The following is a 15,570-nucleotide window of genomic DNA, read 5'->3' as shown; positions in this document are numbered from 1 at the left end:
TTTACTATTTGATTACCTTTGCCATAACCAAGTATTATGTTCGACAATTTATAAAAAGAAGTATCAACTAAAATTCCTTAAATGATTAGCTTACCATCCCCAATTTTTTTTTGTTCCATAAAAAGACAGACAGTAAGGTCTTCTCCACCTAATTTCTTGGAAATGCCAAACTAACTTTATTCAAAAAAAAATGAGCAATATCTTTGATATATTGAAAAGGCTAACTAAAAAGACTACATATTTTGTAAAAAAAAACAAAACAAATAAACATAATATGTCTAGAACCTATTTTATCCTCAAATACTGTCAAATTAGTTTATATGGGTTTTCGAATCTTCATTAATTTGATCGAACGGTTTTGTAAATTAAGATATAATAAATTGATGTTATACGAATGAATTTAGAAAACAAAAATTAGTCGACAGATGGGAAGTCATGAAGACCATATTTGTTATTTTGTATATATGAACGACAAAAAATTAGCATTATCGGGTAATATTGAACAAAATTGTGGACAAGATGTAATCGTTATCTAAAAACATCACTCTTTGTCCGATCATTAGACAACAACACGCAATAAGAGGTCGCCTACACATCTCACACCGCACATACGTATATATCTAAACATTTTATATCTATATATGTTATATATATATGAATACATTATAGGATTACTTATTAAAAAAACCTTATTCAATAAATATTAATGTTTATTTAAGGATTTTCAAAATTGGATTTATGGTGTTATGACATACGTAGACGAAATAAACTGTTACATGCAAGAAAATATAATATAGACCTTATCAAAGTGTATATATATATATAAAAAAAGTATAATATTTTGTGTATATATATAGTTTTTGTTAAATTAATCTCGATTAATTGATTTTTTTGAAAATTGCTTGGGTTAGCGTCTAAAAATGGTCGATAGTTACACGATGAAATTATTCAGTATATGCATGCATATGGTCCAAATACGGCTAATATATGGTCCAAATACGGTTACTAATCAAATATTTTTTTTTACAGTAAACTGAATTGTATTGTGTCTCGTAGTTACGTACTATATTATCATTTCCATCTTCAATATTTGAAAAATGTAAAACAATATATGTAAATAGTTTTATGAATATGGCAAAATTTTATTTCAAAATTAAAATTATTACAAATTTTATTTGTAAATTAATAACAAGATTCAAAAAAAAAAGGAAAAAACAATGGGCAAAGACGATACTAGTTTTGCCATTTATGTCCTCATCTCTCTTAGCTGTTATGCATCAATCGGTGGGTCATGCACCTATACGTCGTCTCTCTCTATCTCACTCGATATATATATACACGAACCTTCCTCGTTATTTCCTCCCAAGAACATCTCTCAAACATTCTTCTTCTTCATCCAATAATTTTTTTGATCCCCACACACACACTCACATCATCAACCACATATAAAATCTCCTCATAAACCCTATAAACCCTAGCTAGTTTCAACAACTCTCTCTTGTTCCAAATCCAAGAAACAGTTCAGCATCAATTTAGCAATGGCCAAAGTCGGGAAGCTGACAAAGCTCAAGTCGGCGATGAAGAAATGGCCTTCTTTCGCCAAGAACCACCACCACTCAACCTCGTCAGCCGCTGTTTCCGACGAGCTCTCAGAGGACAGCAATCTCCATGTGGTTTATGTTGGTCAGACACGAAGACCTTACATGCTTAGACCAGACATCATCTCTCATCCACTCTTTCAAGAACTCGTAGATCGATCTTCTAGATCATCCGTCGAGCAAGATCGTGAGATTGTTGTAGCTTGTGAAGTCGTTTTGTTCGAGCACTTGTTGTGGATGCTCAAGTCTGGTCAAGAAGGAGGATCCGTTGAAGAGTTGGCTGAGTTCTATACTTATTGACATGGACCGATTGATTTTATACATTTATTTCGTATAATATATATTACTTTTTTTTTTGTTCTTGTTTTGTTGTTGCTGATAATTTGTATTTTGATTCGATGCGGTGTGTGATCCAAACATGATCTCTTAAACCATCATTTGCTTCTGTTTTTCTGAGCATTTTACGATGATGAGCATATGTAGTTTCTTAAACCAACAAAGAATAATTTTCTTGATTAAGAACAAAATAAATAAATTTCAGCAATTTCTAGAAAACCAAACTTAGTGTTCTGGTTAGTTTTGTTTATATATATATATATATTATAATGTGGCGGTTTTGTAACTTATTGTTTCTATTTTTGTAACGTATCTTTCTCTATATATGAGTCATGAGTCTCATGACATAATAAAGAAGGCCTTTGATGATGTTCGAAATGGCTTTAGTTCCAATTAAACAAATAAAAGAATATGATGACTCCAAATTCATTTTCTCTTTGATTTATCTATAAAACAAAATATGACTAGCAATGATTTATATCATCAAATATTCATGGTGTTTTTGTGCGTATCATTTGTGTATGGTGTCAATTTCAAATACAGTTTTTTTTTTCGGCGTATAAAAATAGAAAAATACAATGCAAACTTAAATTAATGGGTCGCTCTCATGACGCGTTGGTGACCTGGTCCCAATTTCATGACCCTACCCTTCTTTCTACTTGCAGATATTATATAAGTTATTTATTTCCAAATATTCCTAAACTTTCAGCCATACAAAATAAATAAATTAAAAGCTCACGAGATTAAATTAGTCGACATAATAAATTTATAATTAGTACTAATTGGCATTGCTTACCAATATTATCGTGTATGTGCATTATATACATTTATAGATACATTAATTTCCGAGGTGGTGACGAAAGGGACGCGAGAAGAGGACTTTATAAATTAGTTAGACCACAAATTAAATTTATTAAGTTTTAAGTACGACGAGGAAGCTCTCTAATCATTCTATAAGCTCTAATCATTATATAAATAAAGAGTAATCAAAGTGAAGAGAAGTTTCTTGGTCAAGTTTTAATTAAGCTTCTTAATTGATTCCGACACGCTAATGATTGACAAGTCACTCGGTGTGTCCTTTCCGCAAACTTCATGGGACTTCTTCTTCTTCTACTTCTGTCTTCTTCATTACATTACATTACATCTCTCTCCTATATAGTAGTAGTACTATAATACTAGTATATTTATATAGGTGTTTTATAAATTCGGTTGGTAGCTAATAATATTAATTGTTATGGGTTTTGCATATTTCAACGTTGATTATTAGAAGAAATTGGATTGGAACTCAGGTGTTGTGTCTTAGTGGGCCGTGCAAGGTGATGGAAGTTATGAACCGACAACGTTTGGTGTGGCAGAAACAACCAGGGTTAACTAGGGGATAAAAGAGTCTAGAGATGATGATCTACCGATGGACTCTTGTATTTGATATGTTTCATTTATTTATGTTCCACATCCCATCACATGATTAAAGCACCAAACTTTGTATACAGTGTGTCAAACACTCTAAATTAAAGAGAAGGTCTCAGCAATAAAAACGGATTAGCAAAAAGACTCTCTAATAAGAGAGTTTCATTTAGGAAAACTCTCTGAAAGCTTTCAGCAGGTGAAAACCAAAACTCATCCTTTTGTCTTGATGATTTGTATTTGTTTGTGCAATTTCCTGTGGATTCTCAAGGATAATATTCAATTCTGTTGATTTTTTGGTTTCTGTGATCATTCTTTGGTCTTTCTTGTTTTGGCCTATGGGTTGCTTTGATTTTACCAATTCTTGTCTTCCAAGTGTTTGTTGAAATGCCTCAATGGGAAAAGGTAAGGTTTTTCAGGGAATCTAGTAATGTGTTCTTCTCATTTTGATTATTCAAAAGACCCTAGCTCCGTATCCGAATTGAGCTGCAGTAATTGGTAAATTAATACATCATTGGGTTATGCGTTGTGCTTGAGTTTCCAAAAAGATGATCTTTCATTTCTCTCTTTTGAGTAGAATTTTGTGATTTAAGGTTGGAACTTTCAAGTTGCAATCACTTCTTATATCAGTCTGTGGTTTCTTAATGTATTTTCCATTTTCATTTGGGGGGAGTAATTAACCAGTCAGTGTTGTTCTCGTTGATCCAGGAACCTCACAACTATGTCACGGTTTAGATCATTGTGGCAAGCTTCGGTGAATGCAACAAAGAAGGGTACTTTTTCCATTTTTCTTCTGCTGCCTCATTTACGATGTTCAAACTGATTGAATTTCTTGCTATTGGTGTCCATATAATTGGTATGATGAATACTAATTCTTGTTTGTAATCAGAGTCAAGTGCTTTTTGATTGGAAAGTATATATTTTTGTTTCAAGACTAGTCTCGCTGGGGACTAACTTTTCTCACCTTTCTGCTTTGCATGCTTTTAGCTAGTCTCTAACATGTTTTCACAATGTACATTCTGTAGCTCTAACGTGGGAACTCGAAGAATGGGTACCTCCTGTAGAGAAGTGTATATTCAAGTTCAATTCGAAAGAAGACCTTAAGACATGGCACTTGTATTCTGATTCTGAATATGGAGGTACTTAAAGCACACAGGTTGGAGGCATCTGCTCATCATCACGTTACAGAACCTATTGCCTGTTTTTATATCTTCTTTTTCCCCATATTAACAATTACTGAGATGAGAGAACATTCTGAATTTATTCACTGCATAACAGCTGTTCATGTGATCTCCTCATTGTCGTGTTGATATTTTACTTTATAGGATTATCTTCGGCTTCGTTGGAAATTAAAGATGGAGCAAATGGATCATATTGCACTGGTTAGTATGTTTTAATTAAGTGTGCTTTACCGTCTGTTGCTTTTTGGCTTGGGTCTGATACAACCAGTTTGTGCAAGGCAGATTCTTGAAACACAGCAATGCTTTTATTAGTTGTACATATTGTGATGATTTGCTCATAACTGGAGGTATAGAAACGTTAATGAGGATATGCTTTAACGAGAAACTTTTTTTTTTTCTTTTGAAAAATCTTGATCTACGATTTCCCTGGTTGAGCTGTTTGGGTTCTACAACGTACCTCTGCTGAGAGTATGAGATTTCTTGATATGCACACCATAGTTTCTAACTCTCATCATGATTTTTCCTTGAAAGGTGTTTTCTCTGGGAATCTCTCTACGGAAATGAGCGAAGGTTCAAAATGGAATATCAGTCGGAGTGGTTTCTGTGGAATGCGGTCGAAGAAGGTTAGCTTCTATATTTATTTTATTACTAATCATCACATCATCAATTCAAACCAAAGATTTGAGTGAGTTTAAAGCACAACTTACTTAACTAAACCACCTTTCCATTTCTGTAGTTTGATGGCTTTATTGATCTCGACGGGTATGATTCCATAGCCCTGAGGCTCAAAGGAGATGGAAGGTGCTATATCTCTACTGTGAGTCTCATGCTCTGCTCAATACTCACGTCCTTTTGCTCCAGATGAAACACAAGGGTTCAACCGTTCAAGGAGCACAACTTTTTTTTCTCAAGGACTAAACTGCGATTCCATTTCAGATATATACAGAGAACTGGGTGAACTCGCCAGGACAAGCAGAAGATAACTCATGGCAGGCTTTTGTTTTTGCTCCAAAGGGAAACTGGTATACAGCTAAGGCAAGTCTCATACTGTCTTCTACAAATCAACCAGTGTAACAAAAGTGCTTTTGTTGTAACCCCAAGTATGAATTTTCTTCTTCTTCTTCTTCTTCTTAATCAGGTTCCTCTTACTCGCTACTTACCAACATGGAAAGGAAATGTGATAGATGCAGAAATGGAGATGATACCAAGTCGTGTTGTGGGTATGTCTCTATCAGTTAACGCACAAGGAGGTGGTTTCATTGGAGCTAAATCAGGGGCAGGCGCTTTCCGAGTAGAAATTGACTGGATCAAAGCAGTGAGAAGGCCATGAAGAAAAAGCTTTCTGATGAACAATTTGAGAAACGATTAAAATATATACAATATGTTCTCTGGTTGACTAGTTTAACCAAGATTTGGGTAAACCGTATCCAAGTTGATGAACAATAATAAGGCTTATGAATTGACTTACAGCAAGTTGATAGACCAAAAACGCTGCTTATGAATTGACTTACAGCAAATTGATTGGTTCAAATCGAAAGGAAGAAAATATACTATTTGGTCCCAAATGGGATGGCAAGTTGCTTAATTTACCTTAAAGTGGGGAGAAAGTTATATAATTTAATTCTTGAACAAAACTTTTTCAAATGTATTTGACCTAATGTAAGTTTCATTATACAAAATCCCTTATTTGAATTTTAGCAAGATCATAGTGTAGAGATATGCATAATATTCTACTAATTTAGAAGCAAATATATACTATACATAAGTCTACAATTAGGTGGAAAAAAATGTTTCTTCCTTGATTAATCTTTGGGATATGGTTGATAAACAATAGAAGAAAAGACGAAAGAATGAAAAGCAAATGTATCATGTTTTGTTAAAAAGTTTAAACTAATTAGTCAAAAAGAAATTGAAGTGAAAGTAAGTCTTTTTTTTTTTGTTTTTTGCTTTTAATTTCTCATTCTTCCTCTAAAACTAAACTAGTCAATAGTCATATGCTTGATACTTATTTTTTTGTAATATTTTAAAATAGAAAAAGTGAGCACTTTTATCCGTAATTTTAAAGAGGATTTTCAAAAATATCCTTTTTTCTATGTTACTCATTTTATGGTATCCATTTTCAAAATACCTATTTTTAATATATAAAATGACTAAATTATAAATTCTAAATTCTAAACCCCAAATACGAAACCCTACCTCCTATAAACTATAACTTAAATATAAAATAGAGATCCTATCAAAAAATATATATATATAAAATAGAGAACCCAAACTTCAAAAAAATTCTAAAAATTATTTTAACATATAGTTGTGTAAAGGAGAGTTAAAATGAAAATATTCAAAAAAAATATTTTTAAAAAGTGGTATCTCAAAAAAGACATTTCGAACACATTGTCATAAATAACACTAAAATAGGCTTTTATTCAAAAAATACCACAATTTAGTTTTTTTTTCCAAAAATACCACTAAAATGTATTTTTTTCCAAAAATACCACATAACTGAACTAAAGTTCTAATACTAAAAACTAATTCCTAAATTCTAAATATTAAACCCTACTCCTAAAAACTATACACTAAAACTAAATATGTCAACCCAAACCTAAAAAAAAAATTTTATATCCTTAAATTTTTTTTTTGTGTTTATGGTAATTTTGGAAAAAAAAATATTTTGTGGTATTTTTGGAAAAAAAACTAAAATGTGGTATTTTTAGAAAAAAAACTTTTTTAATGGTATTTAAAAGAATTTTTCTAAAAAAAATTGCATAATATTCCGTTCATTTAGTTTGTCACTAGGGAAAAACGTCGTCTAAGTTCAAAATTGGTTGCACTAAGAAGATATGAAAGAAATACTAAAATAAGACTAATACTTAAAAAAGTTTTATTAAAAGATGATGTCTAAAACGAGATTAAACATAAACAACTAGTTCAAGTGGCGAGTTTCTCGATTATTCTTTGGTACCCCCATATGTATATATATAGTATTATAGTATAACACAAGAAGGCACGATCCCAAAATATCAAAGAAAAAACACACTGCTTCTTTTACTTTCTCTTCTCTTCTTCTCTTCTTCCACGTCCACGCGTATCCACACAACACCTATACATACATCAACTTCCACATCTATATTCCCTCTCTTTGCTTCCATTAAACTCCAAAAGAAGATCTCTGCTTTTCATTATATTTCACCCTATAATAGTATCATCAATGGAGAAGGAAGACTTGTACGCTGTTATGAATTTGGACAACGAATGTACACAAGGAGATCTCAAACTTTCTTACAAGAACCTTGTTCTGGTTGGTTTTTCACAGTATTTTCTCTCTTTGTCTTTTTTGGCTTTTTCAAGAAAATATCTGGTCTGAATGCGATACGGTTTTGCATTTTGTGTGGAGTAATTTTGGTTTTTTCTTTTTATGTGTGTTTAGAAATGGCATCCAGATCGGTTTCATGAAGAGATTGAGAAAGACGAAGCCAAGATGAAGTTCCAATCCATTCAACGAGCCTACTCTGGTAAACTATTCATCCGGTTTTCTCTTTAACCGGGTCTGATTGATTTATTGGTCTGTTCCGACCGTTTTGTTAATCAAACTGTGTTCACATCAGTTTTGTCGGATTCGAACAAGAGGCTGCTGTATGACGTCGGTGCGTATGATAGTGATGACGACGAAACTGTAGGTTCTCTTTTAGCTACTAACGAATTTTTACTAATTTTTTTTTTCTGACAATAAATACAAATTTTATTGCGTTGTAGGGAATGGCTGATTTCATAAATGAGATGGTGACACTAATGGCTCAAACTCAATCTACGGTAAACATATCATTACTTCGTTACTATTACTAAATTCTTAGTAGTACTAGTTACTATTATGATGATGATGTTAATGATGGTGACTGTGATTTTTCCATAATTTGAAACAGGGGAACGAAAGCTTAGAGGAATTTGAAGAGTTGTTTGAAGAATTGTTGAAGGATGATGTGAATGATCAATTCATCAAAACTCGTTCATCTTCCTATTCGCCATTTAGTAGCGCGTCTACTACTTCGATCCACAGCGATGATTTATCAAATGATATACCCAACAAAATGAACACTCGTGACAAAACTATGGTTGTATAAGTTCTAGTAAGGTATTTTAGTTTATATACCCATCCTTGTTGATTTTTTTTCTTCTTAAAACTTCTGTATATAGTACTACATCAGAAAAAGCATGTAAATGAAAATGTATGTTGTAGAATTATGTTCAGACTTATCATGAAACCGATGTTGACTATAATATTGATGTTTTCATAAAGGTAGTAGGGTGGTCCATGGACGAGATTTCCAAGTTGGCAATAGAAGATCTTAAAAGTAGAGCATTAACATTCAATTTTTTGTTTGTTTGTTGGAACTTGATGTATTTAATTTTCGTTGTCGTGTTGCTAAGATATGTTATGTATACAATAAGTTGAACCTTCTAGGTCGTTTGAACCTTATTTTTGAGGTATGTAAGGTTCGTGAGAGAGAATGAGTTTGTGTCTACTACATTAAAACACAATGCATACGAAAAGTGACAATAAAACCTAAAAGCCAATAAAAAAAAAAGTAACAGACAGGAATCTAGCGTTCCATAAAGCTAGAATACTCGTATTCATATTTGTAATAATGAAATTTTGGATATTTTTAGAACTTATGAATCTCCACGAACTCTCGTATGTGATAGTTTGATTTGATCCAGTCTGTAATAAGAAAAATTAAAATATTGGAAATAGTATCTTTCTTCGCCATGAGGAATATAAACTTTTTGGAAGTAGGACCAAGTGCAAAGCTACTCACAAGTTGTCATTTTTTTTTTCTCGTAAATAACAAATCTTCACTATCTTCTTTAGACCTGCGATTGCCAGTCGTTTTTTTCTCCCTATGAAAACGAAATATCATTTAAATTAAATAGTAGTGTATAAACTGAAAATCATGTTACACACTACTATAACTTTATATGATAAACAAAATTACAAGTTGGATGACATAATACATAAACTTGTTCTTATTAGTTATTACTTATTACAAGTTGAGAATAATTAGTGGCCTTTACACTGAATCTGGTCCATTACTTTACATTTGACATAAAAGTTGCTCAACTTGTAAAAACCGCTGCCTATTTTTGTTCCTAAAAGTTTCTTTTTTTTGGTAATTTGTTTGGATCAATTCTGATTCTGTGAAATAATGTTACAGTATTCAGTTTTATAATTATTTATGAATTTGTTTGTTTTGTTTGATGTTTATTTATGAACATAGTATATTATTTATGTTGTGAATTAGTGATCTCCATAGTCCTTTAAAGTAAATGGTATATCCGAAATTAAATTCGGATTAAGATGCGTGGCTTTTGGATATTTATCCTTATCATATGTAAAACTATTTTTTTCAATATATTTAACAATTTCCTTTAATTTTAAAAAATCATATCATGATATCTGGATCAAAAATCGCTCTTCACTATTTGAGTACAAATCTCACATATTTAAGAGAGTGGATCAGACTGATTTTGGCTCCTCATCATACTGAATTTATCAGTATGTGACTAAAATGAAAAGAAAAGACAAAACACTTTTTTAGTGTAACAAAAATATGGGCTAGCTAGGTCGAGTGCGTTAAGGTCCAATATATCCAAACCTAAATATGGGCTCTTAAGACCAAGTTAATACTTTTTTTATTGTTCATGTTTCATCGTGTCTTTGCTGATTTACTACTAGTTTAGTCCAAGCTTAGTTTTTGTTTTTGTTCTGGTCACAAACGACACCTCTGATTAGATTAAAAAAACGTTTTCTGCATCTAACCAACCATACACAACTCTTAACAATATGAATAAGAAAACAGTACCACAGTAACAAATATTTCTTTTGCAAGAAAAAACATAATTTGATTTGCACACATTGAATATTTCATATGATGTACTGATGTAAGTTCAGACAGCTCAAATAATTCTATATATAGTTGCACAAAAGTTAAGTTGGGGTGGTACGGAATCTGTGTCATATTAGTATAAACAAAATTAAGAAGATGTGGGTGATTTTGATTAAATCATACTAACAAAAATGGAGGGAAAGAGAAATCATAACAAACGCAATGATGTGGCCATGTGGCATTGTTGGCAACCACCCTCAAAACATCCAAAAACATTAGGTTCGTTGCCGAAATTAATCAGATAATTAATGAGATTTGGTACAGTATTTCTTATACATCTAATAGAAATTAATGCTACATTTAGAATTAATGTTAGGGTTTGATTGGGTAAATACTAAATAGTATATACAATTGCCAGCAACTACTGTAATCGCCATTTGCTTCTCACCTAACTGATCAACAAAATCTTTTCAGAACCATACTATTATTATAATCTTTACTTGATTATACCATAAAAACACTGCGGTTTCAGATTACCTTCTTCGAGAAGGGTTTGATTTTGAAAGGAAGAAGAGGTCATTGATCAAAAAAATATATTTTAAAAAACCGATACTTTTATTAATATTTTTTTTTCACTATTTCATAAAAGTTAATAAACAAGTTCTAAAATTGTTATTCTTAGTGAAAAATATTTATTGTTAAATTGATGTTCACTTATTTTAGCTGGAGAGCCCCTAGACTATAGTATAGCATTGACTTCTTACCCATATTAAATTACGAGATTACCCTCATTAACCGGGAGAATGCCTACCCAATGGTAACAAATCGGTTATCAAATAATCAACACTAAATCAAGTAGAAAGAAAATCGGTTTAGTAAAAAAGCTAGTACAAGTAACAGAGGATTTCGGTGTTTAAAATGTTTAGCTGTCTCGGTTTAGATATTTAACCGGTGTAAGATCTTGTCATCTTGAGGGTATATTGGTAAATTCAGCACCGAGGTTGTATCTTTTGTTTTTCCAAATCGAAGACGACATTCGACGGAAAAGAAGCTGTCTGAATAAGGAAACTCTCTCTCTCTCTCTCTCTCTCTCTGTGTCGTCTCTAAACACGCTCCGCATATTTTCTCTCTCTAAAGGCAGTGTCTTTTTGTACGTAGAGAGACAGAGAGAGTGTGTGTGTCTGCGAGTGAGTGTGTTGGTTTTGAGCTTGGTTATAAAGAGCACAGACAAGTGGGAGAAACAAAAAAAAGGAAAGATTTTTGCATTTTTGTTTTGAGCAAAACCAGTAGTGAAGTGACAACATTCTTAGGGTTTCTTCTTCTTCTTCTTCTTCTTCTTCTTCTTCAAGACGTCTAGTGTCGAATTAGAACTTCGATTAAGCTAAGAAAAACTGAGGATTTGGAAGGTCCCCAGCTCAATGCTGGATCGGCAAGGAGGATCTTGGTATGTTCTTTTTTGATCAAACCCTGCATTTCTCGAATGTGGTGGATTTTTGCATGATTTTTTTGTAGATTTCTGAAGGTGTTTGTTTTCAAGTTTGGATTTTTATGTTTGGGTCTACTTTAGTAGTGGAATCAGATCTGAGAAGCATCTGTGTCTGATGACTAGATCCTCGATTTCTCTGTTTTCTATGAGCTGTGTTGTTTTCTCTTCCTTTATATTCCTTTTCTTTTTTACTTAAAACAGTTTCTATTATTGTATATCTCAGGTTTCTTGGCATGGATTTGAGATTCTTCAGTTAATCTCAGTGATATCTCTGTGGTTTTTGTGAAAAAATGAGGTCAGATACGGTTCTTGATTATGCGGTATTCGAATTGTCACCAAAGCATTCACGGTGAGTATATGTTTCTCTTAGAGTGGTCCTCATTTCTTCCACTTTTTTTTTTTAATTTTATTTTTGTAAAGAAGTAAGTGTGTGTGTGTGTGTGTTTCTTTTGACAGATGTGAGCTATTTGTATCAAGTAATGAACAGACAGAGAAGCTAGCTTCCGGGTTGATTGAATCCTTTCTCAATCATTTAAAAGTTCTTGAATCACAGGCGTCACCTATTAGATTGGAGGTTGAGAAAAGCAACAACACTTGGTTCACTAAAAAAACATTAGAGAGGTTTTTTACAACAAATGATAATTCAAGTTCATTTTTAGCACCCTTTCTTTTTTTTGGAATACTAATAGTTTTCATCCAACATTTGTCTTTCAGATTTGTTCAATTTGTTAATAGTCCAGAAGTTCTGGAAAAGGTCAATACATATTATTCCGAGATGTTGCAGTTGGAAGCAGCTCGAACATTATATTCGCAGGTTGTAACCACTATTTTTGAAACTTAACTTCTTGTTGTGATTCTTGACTGACCTTTACTAAAATGTTCTGTTGTCTTCTTTGGTTCTTAAAGCGGAGCGAAGACTCTAAGTTTGGTGCATCAGGTGTGTTTGTTTTCACTGTTGTTACTTACTTGTATGGTTTTGTTTTTCGTTCTTTTTTGCAATTCCGGAGAACATTGATCTTGAACATCAATTTGAATCCTATTTTCTTCCGTTTCAGATGATGGAGCCGCAGCAGATGCCACCAAGTAAAGCTTTTCTGCTTTTTCTGCCTTTATCACAGTTTTAAAGAGTTTTTCATTGATTACTTGTTTTTTTTCTCTATACTCAGGAAGGAGCTTTTAAGGGCTATAGACTTAAGACTTGAAGCTATTAAAAAGGACTTAACAATGTCCATTTCTCATGCATCAGCTAGCGGTTTCAACCCTCATACTGTTTCCGAACTCCAACAGTTTGCTTATAAATTTGGTGCACATCAATTGGAGTAAGCCTTTTGTTGTTTTCTACTTTACATTTGACTAAACCATTTTTCATGTTTTGTTGTTCGTTTCTAATTGGAATATTTCTTTCAGCGAAGCATGCAGCAAATATATCTCACTATGGAAGAAAAGGCCAGACTTAATCGAAATAGATGGTACGCGTCCGAAGCAAAATGCGGCAAATGAAACAGAACATCAAATGCAACAGTGGGCTACTACAAGTACCAAAAAGAATGAAGACGAAAAAAGTGATGAAAGTTTGGATGTAACCACGTCTACAGTTAAGACCAGCCAACACACAAGACGACTCAGTGTGCAGGATAGGATTAACCTCTTTGAAAACAAACAGAAGGAAAACTCAAACGCTGTGGGAACCAAACCTGTAGCTCTTACTAAATCTACCGAGCTGAGGAGACACTCCTCGGATCTTACATCCTATGAGAAACCTGTCCTCAGAAGAAGCAATATTGTGAGTGACATGAGCATTGATTTGACATCGGAAAAGAAGTTGGAGAGTGTCCCAGGGAATTCCTCTTCGACTTCTTCGTCTGTTCCTCATACCACAGGTCTAACTGATTTCAATGAAAGCTTTAAAAAGAGCGATGAGGTCAAATATGAGCTGAAGAGTGACTCCGAAAAAGTTGGTGATGACGATGCTTCTCGAGGAAGAGTCACTACTGAAAAGAGTTCAGTTTCAGGAGTTGAAGAAACTTCTGATGCTCAGTCCAGATCAGTGATTGATTCAGATGACTCTTCTGCTTCACAAAACCAGACTGATAGTCATGTCGGTAGGCTTCAGAATGTCATGAGTGGTGCTAAATCCAGACAGAGAGAGGAGGGTTATGAACTCAAAGCCAACAATGTATCACAATCATCAGCCATGTTTCCTTCTCGCCATGCACGATCTCGGTCAGCCCATATAGAAGCTAGTTTTCAGGGGGGTTTGGCTTCTCAACCGCAGTCTAGATCTTCTTTTGGCAGAATCAAGAAGAAAGAAGTGGTTCTATCAGACGAACAACCAGTATCTTCTCAGAAACCACAATTCCCTGAAGATGGGGAGGGCAGGCAGTTTCGAGCTAACAGTAACAGGTTTCCAACTGCATCGGTGGATCAAATACAGAGGACAAGACTGTCAAAGGATAATCCGGGGGCTAATGATGAGTTGAAAATGAAGGCAAATGAGCTTGAAAAGCTTTTTGCTGAGCATAAACTCCGAGTTCCAGGGGATCAGTCAAGTTCTTCCAGACGTGGTAAGCCAAGTGAAACCCAAGTTGCACAGCCAGAGCCATCTCATCATTCTATAGAGGCTGCAGACCAAAGGCTTTCTCTTGGTGGCGGTTCTGGTGATCTTTCAAAGCTCATGACTCCCTTGGTTGGTGATAAAGACAAAGGAGGGGATGCATTGCGAAGGAATTTTTCGGACCTTAGTCTTACGGATGATTCTAAAGGAAAGTTTTATGAGAAGTATATGAAGAAAAGGGATGCCAAACTGAGAGAAGAATGGAGTTTGAAAAAAGGTGAGAAGGAAACAAAATTGAAGTCTATGCAAGAGGCTCTTGAGCAAAGTAGGACTGAGATGAAGGCTAAATTGTCTGCTTCTTCGTCTGAGAGACAAGATTCACTATCAAGTACTCGTCAGCGTGCAGAGAAATTCAGGTCTTTTAATTCTCGGTCAAGTACGAAAAAGTACCAGGTACCTTAGCATTAGGTCCACTTCGAAATGTTCTTCTTCTGTTTCTTGAATTGTTAAGACGTGTTATATTGATGAGACTGTCTTTTTGGCAGCATCCTATAAACTCATTTCAGAGCGAAGAAGATGAAGACTGCTCTGAACAGAAACCTCGGGCGAAAGATAAAGCAGCCAGTGGACAACAACAATCGGTTGGCAACATTTCTTCTCGGAGTTCCCAAGCTAGAAAGCCTCAGCCCAACAATAGGAATATGTCTTCTTCTATTACCCCGCGAACTGCAGCATCGGTTCCAAAACCATCAGGTAAAGTTTCAAACACCTCTTCTGGGAGGAGAAGATCAGACAAGTCACTCGCACAATCTGTTCCAAATTTTTCTGAACTTATAAAGGAAAACACGAAACCATCTTCTTTAGCTGTCAAAACTACTATGCGATCACAGGTGAGAAGTAGTGGTCGCACCAAGAATCTCAAGGAAGATACACCTCTCCAAAGACCTCGATCATTAAGGAAAAGCTCTTCTGGGAGCATAGACTTCACAGAATTTTCCACTCTCTGCTCCGATGATATGAAGGCCTCTCTAAGAGTGAACTCTGATATATCTGAGAGTCTAAGAAATGAAGAATATGATGAGCCTGAAGCTGAGGCAGAAGAGGTCTTGGAGAATGATGTTAGAGATGATGA

General features: G+C 34.0%; 4 protein-coding genes across 5 annotated transcripts in view; all 4 read left to right on the top strand.

The window, feature by feature from the left end:
* Nucleotides 1,345–2,066, top strand: LOC104751092. The gene has a single exon (XM_010472970.2). It carries the CDS (start codon nt 1,539–1,541, stop codon nt 1,896–1,898), a length of 360 nt encoding a protein of 119 aa, XP_010471272.1. The 5' UTR covers nt 1,345–1,538; the 3' UTR covers nt 1,899–2,066.
* Nucleotides 3,138–6,036, top strand: LOC104751091 (probable complex I intermediate-associated protein 30). Its single transcript, XM_010472969.2, has 8 exons — nt 3,138–3,537; nt 4,047–4,111; nt 4,364–4,477; nt 4,664–4,720; nt 5,051–5,142; nt 5,256–5,336; nt 5,456–5,554; nt 5,658–6,036. The coding sequence occupies exons 2-8, from the start codon at nt 4,060–4,062 to the stop codon at nt 5,847–5,849; spliced, it is 687 nt and encodes a 228-aa protein (XP_010471271.1). The 5' UTR covers nt 3,138–3,537; nt 4,047–4,059; the 3' UTR covers nt 5,850–6,036.
* Nucleotides 7,507–9,036, top strand: LOC104751089 (chaperone protein DnaJ-like). 2 transcript variants are annotated; one of them, XM_019238206.1, is made up of 6 exons: nt 7,507–7,814; nt 7,944–8,028; nt 8,122–8,189; nt 8,270–8,326; nt 8,437–8,645; nt 8,815–9,036. In XM_019238206.1, exons 1-5 carry the CDS (start codon nt 7,725–7,727, stop codon nt 8,632–8,634), a joined length of 498 nt encoding a protein of 165 aa, XP_019093751.1. In that variant the 5' UTR covers nt 7,507–7,724; the 3' UTR covers nt 8,635–8,645; nt 8,815–9,036. The 2 variants fall into 2 exon arrangements, with proteins under 2 accessions (XP_019093751.1, XP_019093750.1); XM_019238205.1 differs by having other exon boundaries at nt 7,508–7,814; nt 8,811–9,036.
* The window catches only part of LOC104751087, a 6,242-nt gene continuing 2,116 nt past the window's right edge, over nt 11,445–15,570 (top strand). The window contains exons 1-9 of the mRNA XM_010472963.2: nt 11,445–11,842; nt 12,108–12,233; nt 12,341–12,505; nt 12,599–12,698; nt 12,791–12,821; nt 12,940–12,967; nt 13,051–13,203; nt 13,292–14,891; nt 14,984–15,541. Of these exons, the coding sequence (XP_010471265.1) occupies nt 12,175–12,233; nt 12,341–12,505; nt 12,599–12,698; nt 12,791–12,821; nt 12,940–12,967; nt 13,051–13,203; nt 13,292–14,891; nt 14,984–15,541 (2,694 nt within the window). The 5' untranslated portion in view covers nt 11,445–11,842; nt 12,108–12,174. The remainder of the gene's footprint in view (nt 11,843–12,107; nt 12,234–12,340; nt 12,506–12,598; nt 12,699–12,790; nt 12,822–12,939; nt 12,968–13,050; nt 13,204–13,291; nt 14,892–14,983; nt 15,542–15,570) is intronic.

This window comes from Camelina sativa, chromosome 16 (assembly GCF_000633955.1).
Source record: "Camelina sativa cultivar DH55 chromosome 16, Cs, whole genome shotgun sequence".
Taxonomy (NCBI): Eukaryota; Viridiplantae; Streptophyta; class Magnoliopsida; order Brassicales; family Brassicaceae; genus Camelina; species Camelina sativa.
This window is presented reverse-complemented; position numbering and strand designations above follow the sequence as displayed.

What these genes read in the sequence shown, in the direction of transcription:
- LOC104751092 (XM_010472970.2), top strand. Translation starts at nt 1,539, where the DNA reads ATGGCCAAAGTCGGGAAGCTGACAAAGCTCAAGTCGGCGATGAAGAAA.
- LOC104751091 (XM_010472969.2), top strand. Translation starts at nt 4,060, where the DNA reads ATGTCACGGTTTAGATCATTGTGGCAAGCTTCGGTGAATGCAACAAAG. An exon ending in GGTGAATGCAACAAAGAAGG is followed by an intron (nt 4,112 to 4,363) that starts GTACTTTTTCCA and finishes TACATTCTGTAG; the next exon opens with CTCTAACGTGGGAACTCGAA. An exon ending in GAAACTGGTATACAGCTAAG is followed by an intron (nt 5,555 to 5,657) that starts GCAAGTCTCATA and finishes CTTCTTAATCAG; the next exon opens with GTTCCTCTTACTCGCTACTT.
- LOC104751089 (XM_019238206.1), top strand. Translation starts at nt 7,725, where the DNA reads ATGGAGAAGGAAGACTTGTACGCTGTTATGAATTTGGACAACGAATGT. An exon ending in ATAGTGATGACGACGAAACT is followed by an intron (nt 8,190 to 8,269) that starts GTAGGTTCTCTT and finishes ATTGCGTTGTAG; the next exon opens with GGAATGGCTGATTTCATAAA. An exon ending in TGGCTCAAACTCAATCTACG is followed by an intron (nt 8,327 to 8,436) that starts GTAAACATATCA and finishes AATTTGAAACAG; the next exon opens with GGGAACGAAAGCTTAGAGGA.